This window comes from Lepidochelys olivacea (genome assembly GCF_965140295.1).
Source record: "Lepidochelys olivacea isolate rLepOli2 genome assembly, chromosome: 6".
Taxonomy (NCBI): Eukaryota; Metazoa; Chordata; order Testudines; family Cheloniidae; genus Lepidochelys; species Lepidochelys olivacea.
The window spans coordinates 47,599,557-47,620,829 of NC_140416.1; the positions used below are offsets into that span (position 1 = coordinate 47,599,557).

Genomic DNA, 21,273 nt, shown 5'->3' on the forward strand with positions numbered 1-21,273 from the left:
AGTGCTGATGAAAAGTGCTGGATTGACAGCCCCAAAGTTCCCACTTCACAGAAGAAGTACAATACTGGCAGCAGCATTGCAAGCTTCACACACACACTGCTCAGACATTATTCTTTGACCTTGACCTGCAGGGACCACTTGAGAAGGGAGTTCAGTTTTCCTGCTCTGGCACAGTATTTGCCTTCTCAGCTCAGACTACTAAAAAGACAGACTGACACTGAGGATAGTGATAGGGATTTTTTGTGATATGGAAACCTGTTCAATTCATAATGGACAGAGATGTCCAGTTCCATTTCACATAAGCCACCAAACAGCCATTCTATGGTGAGGGCTTTGGGTCAGTACCAACCCAGTTCAAGCCTAAGCAGTGACTTAGAGCTATACCTCCTGTGCCATTATTTTCTGAATTCTGGATGGTGGTAGAACTGTGCACCTATATATTATATTAGATACACGTTTTAAGATCTTTCATCCCTACCCAATACAATGTCACAGTAGCAGCAGTAAACCTTAAAATCAAGTCAAGCAAGCACCCTATATCACACACTAATCACAGTCCTGTAAAATGCTATAACGAAATGTACAGTGAAGAGTCTCTCATTCAGAACTTAAAGGAGCTCTGTTTCTTTTCTCTGTGTGATTCCTAAATACCTTATAATATATAATAGTGCCCTTGATAAACACACTGGGTTGCCTTTCATTTTGTCTACTAGGATTCATGGTGAAAATCATGTTTGAGTGAGAAGCGCTAGTTTCAGTTTACATGGGATTTTGCAAGCCTAAACTGGTGGATTTTATTTTCAGAGATTTTTACCTTTGCAATCATTCAGGATTCACTTCCAGTTTTGAATTCACATGAGTCTGAAATTCCAAGTCAACCTATATCTTCCTCTCTGCAATTCCCTCCACATGCCCACTCTCCTCTCTCAACAAGAACCCCCCTTTAACCTTTAAAGTCTTCTGGTTTGAGAACTGGTGGCCTGCAAATGTCCTCTCCCCCTTTCTAAGACTGCAGCCTGCAGGGAGACAGGCCAACCACGTTTCTTATGGCCTTCGGAGGGTGCCCAGTGGCTTCTAAATCCCATTGTTACTTTCTGGAGCCCCCAACATAGCAATTAATTCCCCACAATCCTGCAACTGCAAGCTGCAAATGGTTCTGCACCCACAGCAATCTGCTCCTGAGATACCCCTTGTTCCCTGGTAGTGGTAGCTAGGGAAACTTGGGGATTGTATTACTAACATTTCTCACAACCATGTTGGATAGTCTTGTTTTTGGCTAGAATAGGCAATACTGTATCAGTGCCTGGGATGGAAGGCTCATACAGTAAAGATGATTCTTGACAATTTTTTGACTTGCAGAGCAGGAGCTTGAAAATTCCCCCTGCGTTCCCACCTATCAGTCAAATATAGAGCTGGAATTTTAGAACATGGATGACATCTCAAATTTTAAAAATTTGAATTTAAAATTTTAGAAAAAAAAATCACTCAATTTCCCCCCCTTATCTCTCATGACCTCCCGAGTCCAGGACTGAGATATGTGGGGGCTGAAATATGCTGTCCTTAGTATCACCTATTGGCACATCATTCCACTTTGTTTAGCTCAGTATGGCTGGAGCGAACCTTTATTAAGATAGGAGAAGGGGGATTCTCTGTGGGACTTTCTGGCCAATTTAATAATTCTAGCTAACACATAAGCCTTATCTGATTAATAAGCCATCTTTATATAGTGCTGCTTTGCTTTGCCTACACAGAGCTTTTTCATCGAGGTGGCTAAGCAGCCTTGCTCTGGTCCCTTTTTGACTATATATTTGTTTTTGTAGTGTTTTCACCAACATTACAATTTTTAGAAATATATGTAAAAACATCAGGGGCCTGCACCACCATTTCGTGGGCCTTAAAGTTAGGATTCCCGTTCTGTGCTATTATCAGAAATATCTGGTTTTGCTGTGAAATTCTGATAAAGTAAAAAAAGAGCATTTTGCCCACCTTCAGACAGAATTAGAGTTTTATTATTTTTAATCTGAAACTGGCAAAATTTCACACCCCCTCTTTTGGGGATTATTTTTTAACCAGATATAATTTATTCTTATTATAGAAAGCGAATAGAAAGGTATAGTATGTGCTTCTTATATCTTAGCTTTAGATTTTAAGCTTTTTGGAGCAAGGAACTTGATCTCCTCTATTTATGCAAAGTATCTAGCACACTCTTGGTGTTAAATAAATATAAATAATATAAATAGTAATATTTAGTTAAGCAATGAGAATACTGTATCAATGTCGTACATAGACACTGCCACATTTTCAAAGACAGAAACACAACAAATTAATAGAATTCAAGGTCATAAGGGATCACTATGATCACCAAGTCTGCCCTCGGGTACAACACAGGGCATAGAATTTCACCCATTAATTGCTGCATTAAGCCCATATCTTGTAGATGAGCTAGACCAGTGGTTCCCAAACTTATCCCACTGCTTGTTCAGGGAAAGCCCCTCGCGGGTTGGGCCAATTTGTTTACCTGCCACGTCTGCAGGTTCGGCCGATCGCGGCTCCCAGTGGCCGCAGTTCGCTGCTCCAGGCCAATGGGAGCTGCTGGAAGTGGTGCGGGCCGAGGGACGTACTGGCCGCTGCTTCCAGCAGCTCCCATTGGCCTGGAGCAGCGAACTGTGGCCACTGGGAGCTGCGATCGGCCGAACCTGTGGACGTGGCAGGTAAACAAACTGGTCCGGCCCACCAGGGGCTTTCTGTGCACAAGCGGCGGAACAAGTTTGGGAACCACTGACCTAGAGCAATCTGGCCTTTCCTTATGCTCCCATCTTCCCCTGCTAAAACCTTATTCATATCCTAATGAACTTGACTGCTGAAATCCACACCTACTTGGCATCCCTGCTTCTCAGATTTTTGCCACTCGAGTATTCAAATTATTGCTGCTAAAGTCATCTTCCTCTCCTATTGCTCTAGCCATATGATCCCTCTCTTTGGAGCCCTCTTTTTGGTTTCCTGCTCCTTCTTGCATCAAATTCAGATTCCCTATCCTCATCTCGAAGGCCCTATCTGCATCTGTTCTCATTTCCCACTACTTCCCCTGTGCCCTTTCCAATAATAGTTTGTTTCCTTTCCCCAAGTTTCACCTCATGCCTTTTTTCATACTATAGACTATGTCTGGAACCATCTCATTGTCCTCGTTTTCCAAGCACCGTCTCTTTCCTGCTTCAAATTCTTCCTTCAACCCCACCTCTTCAAGCAGTCCTGTTTTTGTTCTTTTCCGCACGAACAATCCCAACACATCATCCCCTCTCCTGCCTTGTGTGTGCTTGTCCTGGCTTATCTAGGTTGTAAACTCTTTAGGGCAGGAAATATGTCTCTTTCTCAGGGCCAGACTCTGATATGTTTATTCACTGAGTAGTTCCTGACACTGTGAATAGTCTCATTTACAGAAGAGGTTACTGGTCAATGTGAATAAGGTCTGGTGTGTGTGTGTGTAAAGTGCTGTGCAAATTTACAACACTGCATACATATTAATATTAATATTTGTTATTATATATTAGATGTATTACTATACATCACGTAGTTAATATTTTCACCACTACATTGTGCACACTAACTTTTGCACACACAAATCTCAGGATTCCTAAACTGCCAGAGGTAGAAATCAGGCTATGAGTTGCCTCTCATTGAATTACTTTCCATTCCAGTCCTTCTGTCGGAGATTAGACAGCCCACAAGTTGTCAAGTCCGTGCAGGATTGTTGCTCTCCTCCCCGTACCACATGCAGTACTCCCAGCAATCACTCGTGGTGCTTGCACTCGCCTTGGTAAATTAGGACATAGAATCATAGGACTGGAAGGGACCTCAAGAGGTCATCTAGGCACTCAAGGCAGAACTAAGTATTATCTAGACCATCCCTGACAGGTATTTTTCTAACCTGCTCTTAAAAATCCCCAGTGATGGAGATTCCATGACCTCCCTGGGCAATTTATTCCAGTGCTTAACCACCCTGATTGTTAGGAAGTTTTTCCCAATGTCCAGCCTAAACCGCCCTTGCTGCAATTTAAGCCCATTGCTTCTTGTCCTATCCTCAGAGGTTAAGAAGAACAATTTTTTCTCCCTCCTCCTTGTAAAAATCTTTTATGTACTTGAAAACTGTTATCATGTTCCCCCCTCAGTCTTTTCTTCTCCAGACTAAACAAACCCATTTTTTTCAATCTTCCCTCATAGGTCATGTTTTATAGACCTTTAATCATTTTTGTTGCTCTTCTCTGGACTTTTTCCAATTTGTCCACATCTTTCCTGCAATGTGGCGCCCAGAACTGGACACAATACTCTAGTTGAGGCCTAATCAGCGTGGAGCAGAGCGGAAGAATTACTTCTTGTGTCTTGCTTACAACACTCCTGCTAATACATCCCAGAATGATGTTTGCTTTTTTTGCAACAGTGTTACACCGTTGACTCATATTTAGCTTGTGATCCACTATGACCCCCAGATCCCTTTCTGCAGTACTCCTTCCTAGGCAGTCATTTCCCATTTTGTGTGTGTGCAACTGATTATTCCTTCCTAAGTGGAGTACTTTGAATTTGTACTTATTGAATTTCATCCTGTTTACTTCAGACTATTTCTCCAGTTTGTCCAGATCATTTTGAGTTTTAATCCTATCCTCCAAAGCACTTGCAATCCCTCTCAGCTTGGTATCATCTGTAAATATTGACATCTCATTACCCCATTGGCAGGCACAAATCCTTTTTGCGTACTCAGATTCTAGCATTTTTAATGCAAATTACTGTCATGAAAGAACATAACAGAGGCTGTTCTGGAGGATTTGGCCAATCAACAAAGAATTTAGATATTCAGTAAAACCTCTGAGGAACAAATTAGGGAGCCTTGCATATTAAGAGATCTCTTTGAGGTATCTCCAAACACAAGGCATGATTTGTTTCTCTGCCTTGGATGCCAGCTCTGCTATACAGCTGATGTTGGTGGTGGTTATATATGATAGATTTTACTACGTAATAATATACCTTTAAATATACATTTATTTGGTCATTATTGGGCTAAATACTGAAGTTCATATTCAGCATTTGTTCCGTACTTATTCAAGCCAAACTCCCACTCATCTCAAAGGGAGTTTTGCCTAAACAAGAACTGCAGGATTTGGCCCATCATTATTATACATACATCAAAGGTGCCTTTTCCCATGTGGGCGTCAATACATCTATGCTCTAATATTTTTCCCACTGGTAGAGCCTTCCACCCAAGAATATGAAAGCATGTTACAAACATGAATGAATTAATCCCCACAATACCCCAGTAACCTACGTTAGTTTGATTCTTTCCATTTTACAGATCGAGAAGCTGAGTCAAAGAGCACTGAAGTGACTTGCTCAAGGATAATCAGCAAGTTAGTGTTAGGGACTGGAGAGAGAATTAAGATCTGCTGGCTTCCAGTGATGTGCTTTAAGGACTAGACCATGCTTTCTTTCCTGTACACGGTACACAGACATTCTATCTTGGTATTACTGTTGTGTTAACAGATAGAGTAAATTCGTAACATTTCTCTTTCCAGTGCCTGGCAGTTTCTATGGAACTCAGTGGCATGAGATACACCCTCAATACTGGACCAAGTACCAGGTGTGGGAGTGGCTACAGCATTTCCTGGATACCAACCAGCTGGATGCCAACTGCATACCTTTCCAGGACTTTGACATCGATGGCGAACACCTATGCAGCATGACTTTGCACGAATTCACCCAGGCAGCTGGGAGAGCCGGCCAACTTCTTTACAGCAACCTTCAGCACCTAAAATGGAATGGTAAATATACACTAGTGCATGGACAGGACTGCAACCACAATTTTGTGAATTCTGGGTTTGATCTAAGGCCACTTATGTTCCTCAGCCTTGCAGTGACTGAAGCTCTGCTCGTGAGGGGTTTAAGAGTTTCCCAAGAGTGCAACTTCATTGCTGCTGAGCTCCTAAGAGACACAGGATTGAAACTCCTGGTTATCCCCCACTTTACTAAGGTCTTACCTGATCTACAAGACATTAGTCAATTTAGCAGTACTGGGGAAAGACCATGAAAAAAGATGGGATGTTTTATCAATAAAGACAAAGTTTTTCTTTATTAACAAGTAGCCCACATTCTTATATTACAGAAAGGAGCTCTGTAACCCACTGATGCTCAGGAGATTCATAGGTGTGCAGAAATGTAGAACTCCCCTCCGTGCTTTTGAGGCCTCATGTAGCAAGAAGGCAACTCATTCTGTTAAATGACTGAAATAGATGTATGCAGGGTAGTTGTAGCTGTGTTGGTCCCAAGACATTAGAGAGGGTGAAGTAATATCTTTCATTGGACCAACTTCCATTGGTGAGAGAGAAATACATCAACTTAAAGCGGCACCAGCCCCTTCCAGAACAACAGATGCAAAACCTGTAGACATATCTCCGCTCTACAATGATCAACACCCCCCACAATACACCTTTCAAGATCCATGGATCCTACACAGTCCATATCACAACATGCGGCGTACCTCATCCAGTGCACTAAATGCCCCAATAACAACTATGTGGGTGAAACCAGACAATCACTACCCTCTCGAATGAAATGACACAGGAAAATGATAAAAGACAAAAACACCCTATTACCTGTGGGTGAACAAGTCACAAAACACTCACTCTATATCTGACCTATGAGTCCTCATCCACAAAGGAAACCTGCACAACACTTTCAAAAGATGAGCTTGGGAGCTTAACTTCATAATTCTGCTAGACACTAAAAATCATGAACTGAACAGAGACACTGGATTTATGGTTTATTACAACAATCTGTAATCCACTAACCCCTCTTTTTGTCCTATGACTTCTGGGGTGTTAATGGGCCACTCTACCTTGACTGGTCCCTTAGAATACGTGCTAACTACTTATGCCAAACAATCTGTTCCACCTTGCATTTAGCTGTGATGCACAGAGTACCTTTCCCAGAGCTGAAGAAGAGCTCTGTGTGCCTCGAAAGCTTGTCTCTCTCACCCTCTCTCACTCGCTCAACAGAAGTTGGTCCCATAAAAGATATTACCTCACCCGTCTTGTCTCTGAAATAGACGTAGTAAGGTAACAATGATAGACTCTTCCTTCCTTTCTTCTATCCATCCACCAGACACTTCCCATTTCCAGTCATAGCATAGTAATTTAGCAGATTCACACTAAGAAGTTAAATGAGGAGTTCACAGGGTGTGGAAGAGGATGTGTGTGTGTGTATGTGTGTGTGTATGTCCTCATGTCTTTTAAAAATTAGCCCTTTGGTATTGATCCCTGCTTGAAGCCCTATCTTTCCTTTGTGTGCAGTGTGCATAATTACACCTCCCCTCTCCCATGCAATCTCTTGCAGGTCAGTGTGGCAGTGAAATGTACCCATCACATAATGTCGTTGTTAAAACAGAACAAACAGGTGAGTAATAGCAGTTGTTATGGTGTACCAGGTAACTTGACTTTACTTGGGTGTCAATGATCAAGGAAAATAGCTGCTAAGATAAAGTTCATAGTGGATGTTTTAGTAACAGCTTCACTTAAATACCAAAACAAGTCTGTTTTCCAGAGAAGAGGTCATTAAATAATAGTAATGAAATTAAAACTGAGCTTTTAAAAATGTCAGTAAATTCTCTTTACTGAATCTCTGAGGTCTCACATGGTACCAGAAGCACTAGATTGCATAGGGTTACTCAGTTAGGAGACCTCTAAAATGTCACATGTCCAGTGTCTTCATTGCCTTCCTCCAAAGACAGTTTGCACAATTTGTAGTGGCTCATAACTTCCTCCCTGGGGCTTGGTTTCATTGTTAAAAAGAATGACAATGGAACAAAACAAAATCAAGCTCAAGTCTTCTCCTCAACTTTGGCCATTTTCAGGGTTCCTTTCCAAGAATGGCTCAGCTCACATTCCAGATCTTCTCTCTACATAGCCACTCTCAAGTCCCTTATATGTGGGTGTGTTAATGAGCCACTGGCATACCTACTTACTATTTCCCAGAAGAATCAACACCAGCTTATAGCGTGGAGTGTTTCAGACAAACACTGACAGCCTATTTCATTCATAGGTCTATTGCCTTTTCCCTGTGGCATAGAATACAGCTAGGCACAGATCAAGGCAGGAATTTAGGGTCTTTGGTATATGTTCCCCTTGGTCAGAGCTGGGTCAGACAGAACAATGAGACACAGGGGTAGAGTAGCAGGTAACCGTCCTGTGTATAGCTACAGGTTGGCTTTCTGCTGGAGGGGAGTTGACTGTATTTGAGTTGGAGAAAGGAAAGGTCTTCTGGATGAGAAAGAAAATATCTCTGAGGAGGAATCCCCAATATCGTTGTGGATCTTGGCCTGATTAAGTCTTAATCCACCCCTCAGTAGAGATACACAAGGTCTTCACAAAGTATTCATCTACAGACTGTGCAAATTTTAAAGCCTTGTGTATTCCCTTTTTTTTTTATGGTGGCCACTTCTCCACTATTAAAAACTATTGCTGGATTGCGGCTGGTGCAGTGGGGCTGTGGTGATTCTCTGCTCATTGCCACATGAAAAGCCCAGGTTCAATTATCCAGGCGCAGTCAGTATGTCCATGAGCTGGCAGGGGCTGGGCGTGCAACTTTCTTGAGGATGGGAGAACTTGATATGGCTACAAGCCAGCTCCTTGTGATGAGATAGAAATGAAGTTGGTGGGTTCAGAGGGGAATCCTATCTGGTCCTACTAAGTCAAGGAAGGTTGCCTCAGTGTGGATGCTGGCATAGCTGTAAGCGTGAGGCCAAATAATCCCCACAAGCTTTAGCTGGGTAAGGTTTATTTTCAGAGACAACAGTCGGTGGATCAGATGTCCAAACAAGAAAAGGGTGTGTGCTACTGTAAGAACATGGGCTCAGGATGCCCCAACATGTAGCTATAAGTTTGAATGCCTGCTAAATTCCCATGTCATAAATGTTAACGCAGCCAAACAAGATGATTTAGCTAGTGACTCATTTTCAGTTTCCAATTGCATTAACTTGAAAAAATAAATAAATCCCAAATTTGAGTCTTATGCTTCATTGCCTTTGATTTTGAAAGAGAAAGAAAGACAAACTTAACTTCTCTGGCCTGAAAAGTTGTAATGCAAAAAGCATTATGATTTCACCAGCTGCTGACAAGAAAATCAAATGTGTGCAGGTTATGAGTCTGCTATTATAACATTCCATTGAATTTTCCTTGTATTGTATGGAGCACTATGAGTCTAAGGGTGGCTTTAAAAATCTTCCATATTCATGGGTTATGCATTTTGTGCCCAATAAAATGTCCTTTAGGTTAAGGATATATGTAAGTTTAGCAACAGGCCCTCAGTATGATCCTCAATAGAGATTCTGCATTGGTATCTAATAATATAAAATGGGACCCACATAGAAGATTGAACTTTCAGTTATATCATGTTTTTTTCTATGAACTGATATGTCACCTAACCAAAGGGAGCCCTGGCCTCAGTGAGGGCTTCGGGGAACCACCATAATACAAACAAAGAATAAACCTTAATTTCTTCAATTCTACTAGAATGCTGAATTGTTGAGGATGCAATCATTTCTGTAGCAACAAAGTATAACGTCACACACTTCACTGATGGGTCAGGAAGAGAAACTGATCTTCCATTGGAACACACATAGTTGAAATATTACCTGAGAGAATAGAAAAATTCAGGCCAAGACAAAGTATTTTTAAAAAATAAATATTCTGTATTAACAAATTTGCCCTAGTGTACAAATGGCATGGGTGAATGTAACAGTCTATGGTGTAGCAACTTGCATGTTTTTTTCCCCGTGGTCTTTTATTTGTCACCTTTCTCTTATTCCTACTGGTTCAGTGTCTCATTGTTACTCACCTCACTGCTGCATAGTATTCTTTTACTGATACAGACTTTCCTTTTGGTCCCTATCTTCAGATCCGTCTTTAATGGCCTCCTGGAAAGAAGAGAATTATTTGTATGACAGTGGTTATGGTAGCACAGTAGGTAACTAACATCACAATGCTTCAGGCATTTATAAAGTGTTTTATTGTGGTAAGAGGATGTTAACGTTAAACTTTTTCTTTTTAATCTCCAGAGTTATTGGACAGTAAAACTTTCTGTCGTGAACAGATTTCCACAACTACTACCAGTCACCAGCCTCTTGGTAAGAATCTCTTAATTCTATTGCTGATCATTTGTGTCACACACCCTAGAATTACTGCTATATGAAAGGCTTCTGTTGCAGGTCTGAGTGTAGGTATCCAGTAGTTTTAATCCAAGCAATATTGATGTTGATATTAGTTACTTTAGCGATCCTAACTAAATAGTTATTTGAAAGGTGCACGGCTCTCCTCTCTTTGTCGAGAAAAAAGAACTTCAGATAATCAGTAACCTCAGGGTGACTCCCCATGTCTTTTCCTGACTCAAGGTGGAAGAGACAGTGTTAGAAAGATAAGATGTCCCTATCCTGTCATAACCTGTTGTGTAGTGTGGCTGTGCACAACCTCAGAAGTGCATTTCAGCGGTGAGAAAAGTGATTCATATATATATTCAGGTATCAATGGCCAGATATGGTGTTACATCAGCACAGAGCGGCCATAGGGCAGGCATAAGTATGTCTGGGAACTGCCCCAGAGCAGCGGGTCTTCCCGGACATACTTCCCAGGCAGCTTTCCCACAGCTTCAGTGGATCACCTACTCCAGCCCTATGGTGTCTCTGCACATCATGTCCACAGCATGCCATTTTACCCCTTTGATGGCCTCTTTGCACCTCCTGAGCAGTATAAAGAGGATGTAACAAGAATATAATCTGCCTTTTTGTAGGCAAGTGTGATAGTGGGTGAGTGACAGGTGCGTGGGGAGTAGAGAGTGGTAAAAGCATAAATGGGTGGTGGTGGGTGGACACATGAAAATATGGCAAGCATGATTTAGAGGATGGTGTCTTAGTGGCAGCAGTGGGCAGGAAGTGAGGAAAGAGGAGAGAGAGAACTGATGAGAAGAGAAGAAAGGAAGAGTGATTGGAGAATTGGTAGAAGAAGGGAAGAAGAGAGAGAAGGAAGGAGAAAGATGAGAAGAAAAAGTCGATATAGACAAGAAGCAAGGACTCTTGAGGGAACATGGGGAAGAAGGAGAGAAAACATAAGGAAAGAAAAGGGGGAAAAGAGAAAGTAATCCAAAGAGAAACAAATACTGAAAAAGAATCAAAGGTAGAAAAATATCAGGGTGAGAGAGAGAAAGAGAGAAAAGAAAGGTGAAAGAACTGGATATGGGGAAGAGATGGAAAGAAGACATGCAATGGGACTACACTCCTTCCACTGCCACCGCAGCTCCCCACTGAGACTCATGCTGGGTGCTATCCAGTTCATTTGCCCACTGGGCCCTCGTCCTTAAATTCACCTGACACAATTAAAGGGCAGATTACAGTAACAGTATCTGCATAAAGAACAGGAGGACTTGTGGCACCTTAGAGACTAACTAATTTATTAGAGCATAAGCGTGGCCCTCACCTAGAAGCACAGCAAGGCTCGACAAGGTGATGTGCGGTTTAAACAAATGTATTCAGCAATAAATGTTAAAAAACCCCACCAAATCCAATTGCTCTTTCTCTTGCCAATGCCCATTCTCATAAAATGCCTGCCAGCTCTTCAGAGCTTTCTGACAGTGCTGGGAACAGCAAGATTCTTGGCTTGGTGTGTTTATACGCTGACTTGTTGAGCCTAGAGTTAGGGTGTCTCGCCAAGGGCACAGCCTGTTGTAAAAACTAAATTTGTATATCCCGTAAAGAAGTAGCTCATTCTGAATCATATGCAAATAATGTGAAATCTTTTGTCACAAGTTTTGCAAGGTTGAAACTGCATCATAATTCTTTTCATCTGTCAAGCCCCAGCCTTCTAATGGTGTGTGCTCAGAACAGGGCGCCGTGGAAGAGTAAAGGCAGAATGGGAGGCTGTTTACACAAGTGTAATAAGGAATAAATCACTAAGTAGAAGGCAACTGACTTTCATTGAATAAATTACCAGCTAAGTCGAACACACCAAAGCCATTTTAAGGTAATTTAGGGGATTCTAAAATCAGGTGTTTTTTTTAATAATCGTATTTTTAGGTAAAACTACCCACAAATTAAGGACCTGACCCTGCAGTCCTTAAACAAGACAAAAGTCCCACTGACTTTTGATATACAGTTGACAAGCTCAGTGACTTCGATCAGTGGCTGGTGCTCTCTGAAAGTGGGCAGGCAAGTAAACAGTGGACTCTCTGAAAGTGGGCAGGATATATAAAATGAGCCCAGAGCTGATTTGCAGCTGTAGGTCAAGACCATGCTATATCAGATTTAAAACAGGGTAGGCAGGGACTGTCCTCTCTTCCCTGAGTAGAGCTGAGCAAAAGCTTGGGTGAAAAAAATGTTTCACAGATACAAAAATGCAAAATTGGGTTAACCGAAACCATTCACAAATTTAGACCCATTTTGGCAAATTGTTTTGGTCAGAATGTTTTTTTCCAAAAATGTCAGAAAGGGTTCATTTCAGCATTTATGAAATGAAACATTTTGCCTTTGTTTTGGAAAATTTTAAAAATAATTTAAAATGTATTAAAAACACTCAACATTGAAATTAATTTTTTTGAACATTTTGGTTCACTAAAAATTTCACAACACTTTCACCCAGGCTGACCTGAAATGATTTTTTTTTCAATATTTCAGGCCTGCACCCAGACCTAATATTCAGTTTTTTGGAGAACCTTACTTTTGAGTTCATATTTCCAATTGATGTAGAGTACAGTATGTCTGTAAATATTTTTGCACCCATTTTTTTACATGCAATTATTGCAGATGCATGTGCAAATCAGGCAAGATTTTATGCAAATAGATATTTACATTAAGTCATTTGCACATGTAAATTCCTGCTTTCTATGCAAAATTATGGTAATTGTGAATACTTAGCCACTGGAAAAACATGCATGGGTCTTAAGCATTTATGGAATTCAGGCACTAAATATCCTGCAGAGCAAGCGCAAGAGGGACTTATAATTAAAATTGTCTCATAGACCTTGTGAAAGTTCTCAGCCTGATTATAAGAAACCTTTTGTGTTAATGTCAGTAATAGATTCAGATTTTGTTAATTTCCAAGAAGATGACTACTAAACACAGAAATATCATCTTCTAGCTAGGTGATAAGAAATGAATAAATACGACTTCTTTATTCTTAGTTTCTGAGGAATGGCTTAGCTAGAAATCTGATGCCTTTTAAGAGTGTTTACAGGCAAAAATGTTGCACTGATGAGAAGCAGCATATTCTTGTGGCTTATAGCTGTAAAAATAAAATATATGTGCCCAGGTGTCAAAAATTCCTAACAACACTGGCTTGAGTTCTGGGACTACTCGGCTTGTATTTATTTTCTTAAGAACAATGCCTTGTCAGATAATTCTGCATTTAGGCAGGTGGGTGTACATTACATTTGTACCAGTACATACAATTCACATTAGATCATCTATAGAACAACAAACAAACAATCAAACAAACAAAAAAGCCCCCAAAGTTACATGCTACAGCAAACTCTGGGCCATAATGGGAGAATTCTGGATTGCTTTTATAGATATGATCCTCTTATTTTTCACTCTGACATACATGGTGCAAGGGACATGGGGTGAGGTATTTGTTAATCTAATTAACATTTCCAGAGTCAACTCTATACCTCTGTATTTGTCCTTTATTCATCAATGATCTCTTTGTGATGTGTAGCCTGGCTGATTAAAATATAACTCAGAAAGCAAAAATATCTCTCTGGATTACTCATTTACTTTTTGAAAGCTGATTATCTTTAAAACAGGCACTTATTCATTTTTGAGGTTATGTTTTAATCTGCTAGTCAACAGAAAACCTTTAGCCAAGTTTATTAGAATGGTTTCATTTTCATCCTCTGCAGAGTCTTCAGATGAGAAAAAAACACAAGATCATCCCCCAAAGTCCCACACCAAGAAGCACAGTAAGTCAACTGCTTATGGCAACACTGGTGGCTTGATTAACGGCCCAGAGACAGTATAAGCTTAGGTTCAAGTTTTGGGAAGGAAGGAAGCAATAAAAAAAAAAAAAAAGAGCCCAGTTTCAAAGCATATGGGTCAAATGGAGCTACACTGATTTACACCAGCTGAGGACCTGACCAACTGTTTCTCTCTGTTATACTTTGCTCCCATTGTTTGAGTTGGCTTTGTCCAGGGTAGAGTAGAGGTTCCAAATAATGCTCTAATCAATAAGGACCTTTCAGAAACACAGAATTAGATGAATGTTTACTGTGTCCTCCTTTAAAACATGATTGCTGTGTTGAAAATAAGTTAGGAGATGCCTTGGCCACCAGAACGAACTCCTCTCTGAGAAATTCAATCCTTGCAATGCCCTGGGCTTGTCCCTCCACTAAGGAAGGATTCATTATCCACATCCACTATGGAGATTTAAGGGAAGGTTACACCATGGTTGTGCAAATATTTCCATCCAAATATTTCGGCAAATGAGTCATGAAAATCTCCTCCTTAGTCTTTAGTAGGGGAGAATGCCACAGCTTTCTGGGCAAATCACTCCAAGTGCTCTTCCTTCCTGAATGGGTATAAGTGCCAAAAGTCATGGTGTAGAAGGATTAAGCAACAGAGCAGTGGTCTGAGGTATGTGGCTTCAACAGGGTACACACTTGATAGGATTAATGCAAAGAGCTGGGCTTTGAAATATGAAATAAAGACTGGCTTAGGCGCCATTTCTCTGTGTTGCATGCAAGTTTCTGAGGGTGAGTCGGTGCAGTATTTTGCTGCAACCTTACTGAGATATGCAAATCTGTGAGGAGCTATTCTGAAGATAACCTCAATTTGAGAAATGTCAAGATTACTGCTTTATGCAGTGTAGTTGTAGCTGTGTTGGTCCCCGAATATGAGAGACACAAGGTGGGTGAGGTACAATCTTTTTTTGGACCAACTTCTATTGGTGACAGAGACAAGCTTTTTACCTTGAATGGTCCCTTAGACTATGTGCTAAGTACTTATGCTAAACAATCTGTCCCACCTTGCATTTAGCTGAGACGCTTAGAGTACCTTTCCCAGACCTGAAGAAGAGCTCTGAGTGGCTCGAAAGCTTGCCTCTCTCACTATCAGAAGTTGGTCAAATAAAAGGTATTACCTCACCCACCTTGCCTCTTAGATTACTGCTTTACACATCTCAGACAACATACATGGAAGTCTGGAGGCATAGTCAGATTATGGTTTCTTGGCAGACAAGTCATTTTCTGTGAGCAACCTACCATACGAAAATAAAATAAAAACAAAAAAATACCCCAGAGAAAGTCTTTCTGTTTCTTCCATCTTCTTTCAGATCCTCGAGGAACTCACCTCTGGGAATTTATTAGAGATATTCTCCTGAATTCAGAGAAGAACCCAGGATTAATAAAGTGGGAAGACCGATCTGAAGGTGTCTTCAGGTTCTTAAAATCTGAGGCGGTGGCTCAGCTCTGGGGAAAGAAGAAAAACAATAGCAGCATGACTTATGAGAAACTCAGCCGGGCCATGAGGTAGCATGAGTTGAGAAAACATGAATCCTCAAATAATTAAAGAGATATTGCATCCATTTGGAATTTTGTTTATTTTAAAAAATTAGTTAAAAGCAGTTTCATTGGCTACACCTGCCATCTGAGTTCCCTTATTGATTTTGAGGCGGTTATAAATACATTTTCTTATTTTTTAAAGTGTTTTTGTCTCCCTTGTTGCTGTGTGAACAAGCCACACAAACAGGTGAAACTAACTGATATAGAAGGTAAAACACAAAAGGTAAAACTCACCCCTCTGCAAAGGAACCAGCTCAAGGACTTGTCACTGCTAAACCCAAACGGTTTAATTTGGGCCTAAGCAATGCCTAAGCACTATTGCCAACCTGAACATAAGTCAAGCCCACCAAAATAATAAGACTGGCTTAAGAATCATGGGATCCTTTTGATCTTCACATTTTCAAACTTTTCTTCACACCCAGTAGGGCTAGAAACTTCTTTTTTGTTGTAAATGAAAGCTGAGATTCTTACCTGATCACGGGATTCCAGAAGCTGGCATTTTTACAGAAATGTCAAATATCATGAAACTTGCAATACAATTGCAAGAGTTGGCAACACTGAATAAGCTATGAGCTGGTGCTCTGAAAAGTGGCAGAGTCTACCAAGGTGCAGTCAAATGTATAAACTAAAACGAAGTAAAATAAAAAAGAGATAAGATGTTTTCTCTATTCTCTTTCAGTCACAATAACCTTAGATATTATTTGTAATAATAGTAGGTAAAACATGTTCAGTTACAAGTGTGATTTCTTAGTTGACAGTGTCCCTTAATGACTATTCTCAGCTCCAATGTCTAGTATCAAATCTATTTCTGTGTTTTTCTTTTGACAGATACTATTACAAAAGAGAAATACTGGAGCGTGTGGATGGCCGGAGATTAGTCTATAAATTTGGAAAGAATGCCGGTGGCTGGAGAGAAAATGAGAATTGAAGATGTCAACAAAAACAGCAGCAAAATCTTCTGGATGTAAATATTTCAAAGACTATTCCCTTCTATTTATGTACCAAAATGAGGGAAAAAAAACTACTTCTAACAGGAAGAAGGAACACTATCATTGGTGTCAAAATTATTTTAGTCGAAGTATGTCCTGTATGGGGAAAAAATGTACACAGTTTTCTGTGATATATGGTAACTATGATTGTGATTAATTTTCCCATTTTATGAAGTTTTTTTTTTATATAGTGTAGGAGTAATGTGATTTATGACAATGCTGTGAGTCATGCAAATAAAGGGGGGAATCATGGGGCATTACGTATTTTTATGAGTAAAATAATTTAAAATAAGGCAGCCTGTGAAAAATAATGATTTCCAATGTTGCTTATCTTTGTAAGAGGACTCCCGGGTGATTGTTCAGTTCAGATCATATTATTTCAACTGTGGATACCTGTGGAGTATGAAGTAACATACGACTGCATGCATGAGGCTGAAAAGCATCTGCCTCATGTAGCTATCCCACAACAGCTGAACATGCTGGAGCATGTTAGTACACTTAAAAAGTGAACTTTGAGTGGATAACATAGTAAGCATCTCTGAGCCATGTGGTGGTTTTAATAGATTCCTAGGCCAGAAGGGACCATTGTGATCACTTAGTCTGACCTCCTGTATAACACAGGCCATAAAACTTCCCCAAAATAATTCTTAGAGCAGATCTTTTAGAGAAATACCCAATCTTGATTTAAAAATTGTCAGTGATGGAAAATCCACCACAACCCTTGGTAAATTATTCTAGTGGTTAATTACACTCACTATTAAAAATGTACACCTTATTTCCAGTCTGAATTTGTCTAGCTTCAATTTCCAGCCACTGGATTCTGTTATACTTTCCCTTTCAAGAGAGCCCATTATTAAATGTTTGTTCCTTGTGGAGATACTTATAGAAGCAAATGTTCCATAATCACCTGGGTTGTAATTTTGTTGTCCAATAACAAGTGTTCCATCTCTCCTATCAATTTCTGAGTATCTTAACATTCGGCTGGCCTCCCTTTGCTTCAGTTACTTCAGATGCTGGGTTTATCTTCAGTTAGTTTATGATAGTAACAGTAGTGAACTGCAGGGAAAGCATTGTGTGACTATGTGCATTTCTTTGGAGAACTTATAATAGCTCTTATATTGGTTAGGACTGGATCCTGCAAGGTGCTAAAGTACTTCCTGCCTGGTGCTGAATGCCCTCTATCTTCATTAATGCCAGCAAGCACGCAGCATGTCCCATGATAAGGGCCCTAGATTTTTTTCCTACTTTGAGGTGGACTGCTAGGCTGACATAGCCTCAAGGATCAAAAGCCATAAAAAAAAGACACATCTAACAGGCAAACTTATTTAAAGGAAACAACTGTTCAAATTGCAGATGCATCAAAGGTTACCGTATCCAAGTAGAAATAGAGAAAAATGTTTTCCAGTGGTGGTTTAAAACATTTGAGAGCATATGGGAGAAACTGGAGAGGGATTAGACAAGCATTGAGGGTGGGCTGGTGGGAACAGTGCAAGGCAGAAAAGCTAACTTGGTGGTGAATGAGTGCAGGGAGGGAGTCGTAATTTCTTCAAATTAAGGCCCGCTGTTCCCTCTGGCAGGCAAAAGTTCACCTGAGAAGGAGCTTCCAGAACACTGCCAAGGAATGCAAAGCACCATTGCACTTACTCTATGATTTCACCCAGTATTTCCCAAACACTGTTAGCAAGGGAGCGTCTACTTTTTTGTAATATCTGTCACTTCTTCCTGTGATTCTCAGTTGGATGAAAAACTCTCTCTACACATTGTAATAATTAGAAACGAGCTCATACCAATCATATTCAGATTGGGGAAGTTCAGGTCTGGGTTTGTAGTTTTGACCCTTCTCTCGTGGCAATCATGCCGTACAGGGAATGAGCATGCACTTCGAGCTCTCATTTGCTCTTGGTTAAAATCTCTTCCTTAACACATCAAACATTTCAGAATGCAGGGAAGTAAAAAAAGTGGAGGCAGCCCTGTATCATGGCATTGGAAACAGAAGGGATGCTGAGGATCAGGATTTTGTAAAAGGGTGAGGTTAGGATCCAATCTGAGATGATGATGGAGGAAGTAAGAAACTGAGATAGATTCTAATTAACTTTTTTTTAGGGGTGGGTATATTGCAAAAAAAAAAAAAAAAAGGTCAACGATGAGAGTCAGAGGCTGTACAAAAAAACATAACAAAACAAAAAACAGTGAGACAAGAATGCTACCACAGCTATGTTAATGTAGAAGCAAGAGCTATCGGGAAAATAGCAGGAAAATTATTAAGGTTACATCTGCCCGGGCAATATCTGTCTCCCTGGGCATCCATTGGGTCCAAATCCAAACATGCTTGAAACCCAACAGGGTTGAGCCTGAGGTACTAGTTCTGCAGGTTTCTAGTTTGAAGGGAAGAAGGCTGTAAAAGAATATAGAGTTGAAACCCAGAGTTAAGGGAGGATCAATAGAAAAGGCACTAAAATGTGCTTACCAACACCCTACAGAAAACACAAGAGCCCAGTTTGTTACCTGTATGCACAGGATACATCAAACCATTACACCACCTCCTGCACAGTGCATGCCAGAGCTGTCAATATCAATTATCTGTACATGGCAATTTTTACTTTTCATTAGTTGGGTGGAGAGAAGTTCGTCTTATTTACAAAATTGGGTCATAAAACTTCAAAGCAATTTTTTTCTAAACATATTTTTTTTTCTAACTGGGCATTTCTCCTAGCATTGTTTGCTTTTGCTCAGTTCATTCATTTCCTCTTTGTTTTTTAGCTTGATTGGTTGCATTCTGTCCTTTTTATCATCATATGTGGTCTGAATAGCTATAGATACTAGGCTATCAAATCAGAATGATACCTTCAGTGTATAAAATGCATGTGCCAGAAACCTTCAATGTTACTTTCTGACATCTCCTTCATGCTTTTTGTCCTCCATGTCTCCAATGCAATCTTTAGACAAGAGACACTTTGGGTGAAAACCTGACCACACTGAAGTCAACGGTATAATTACTATTGCCTTTGATGGGGGGGTCAGGATTTCATTCATTTTGGAGGCATAAAGAAGTGGTAGGTAAGGTGTTGGTAGCAATATAATTATTGTTCTCTGCCTCAGGTTAACATAGATCTCATGGCAACCGAATGTAATAATATCCTGGAGTAATGCTGCTTTGCACCAGACCTCAAGGGAAACAACAATGAGATTGCAATATACATTTGTCACCCCTTCCATGGCACTGAATTTATTATTTAGCAGCAGCTAAACCTATCTGGGGAGTCTTTAGGGTTCTATATAGCAAAACACATGAACTATTAAAATAAAACAAATATTTTAAAAAGCTGACCTTTGCTTGGAGGTGTATTGTATAAAATTTAGGGAGCGATTTCTCCTGAGCTGCAATCTAGTCCTCCATTGGAATTTTTACCAATAGGTGAGAATCATGCAAGCAAAATTTTCCACTGTTCAACTTGTCATTTGAGAGTGGAAACTTGTCATTTGACTTTGCAACTGCACAGATTTAGAAAGGAAGCCATCTGACATTTGCTGTTTTACAAATGTCAGCCTTTGCCTAACACAGATAAAGTGGATTTCTTAAGACTGATTCCTGCCATGTACAAATGCAACCACGCAAAGGTGAACCATTTTAACCAGTCCTACCCAAAGCGAGATAATGAAGATATGAATGTTTATATAAATTGCTATTTAAAGAAAAAGCATTTCTGAGATTGCTCTTTTTACTTTGTATTGCAAAGAGCTGAGCAGTCACTTTTTAAAAAGATGTATATTTTAGGTTAGCAGCAGCAGCAGAACTGCTAACACCATATGTATAGATTTTTATTGTATCATAATTTTTCATATGTACAAAACTCTATAGGAAAAAGTAATTATACTATATTTATATAGCTACATGCAAATCAGTAATGTCAAAAGTGGTGTTAACATCAACAATCACTCTTAGGATATATTTTCTGTAGATAAGTAGAGCAAGTTTCTTAAAGAAACATCCTGAGAGCTGTATGTATGTTGGTGAAATATATAGACATGAAAATGCTTAGTTAAATTTTCATCTCTCTCTTCATCAAATTGCATAATCTCAGCTTCCCTTTCACTCCATCTTCAGTGTTTAAATATGGAAAAATAGATGTTATCAGGTATTTTGGTGTTTCTATTCATATTATATGTAGCATAGAAGTGCCACACAGTTCTAAACACTTTCTATGTTAAATGGATGTTATCAAATAAAAAAACTGAAACAAGTTTGCAGATGAATGTTTATTTCAGTGCTTTTTAAACTTTGAGAATAAGTAAAAATAAGACAAAATTTCCCACTAACAGTGAAAGAAGTGATATATTCAGTATCTGAAATTTACAAAGATGATGGCTCCACCTACAATAGTGCATTCTTTATTAAGTCATATGTTTTCAAACTGTGGTCCATATCCCATACTAATCTCTGGAGCACTTGCTGCTGATCTGAGGAAAGCCAGTTGCTTACATTGGACTGCTTCTCCTTGTGTTCAGCTGCTAAACTTCACTCAGGCCCCAGTTCAGTACAGATCTTAAGCATATGGTTAACTTTATGTGTCATTAGGATTTTGCAAAATGCTTAAGTGCTTGGCTGAATAAGGATGAGATTACTCATAAGCATGTCCTTAACATTAAGCATACATACTTTGCTGAATCAAGACAACTAAAACATATTAAATACTTTCCTCATATT

General features: G+C 39.9%; 1 protein-coding gene across 1 annotated transcript in view; it reads left to right on the forward strand.

Annotated features, from left to right (window-relative positions):
* Nucleotides 1-18,697, forward strand: part of EHF (ETS homologous factor) — a 35,658-nt gene extending 16,961 nt beyond the window's left edge. Inside the window, exons 3-9 of the mRNA XM_084630474.1 lie at nucleotides 5,562-5,807; nucleotides 7,378-7,437; nucleotides 9,937-10,005; nucleotides 10,097-10,165; nucleotides 13,924-13,983; nucleotides 15,351-15,546; nucleotides 16,408-18,697. Coding sequence (XP_084486600.1) covers nucleotides 5,562-5,807; nucleotides 7,378-7,437; nucleotides 9,937-10,005; nucleotides 10,097-10,165; nucleotides 13,924-13,983; nucleotides 15,351-15,546; nucleotides 16,408-16,507 — 800 coding nt within the window. The 3' untranslated portion in view covers nucleotides 16,508-18,697. The remainder of the gene's footprint in view (nucleotides 1-5,561; nucleotides 5,808-7,377; nucleotides 7,438-9,936; nucleotides 10,006-10,096; nucleotides 10,166-13,923; nucleotides 13,984-15,350; nucleotides 15,547-16,407) is intronic.
* The last annotated feature ends 2,576 nt before the right edge of the window (nucleotides 18,698-21,273 follow it).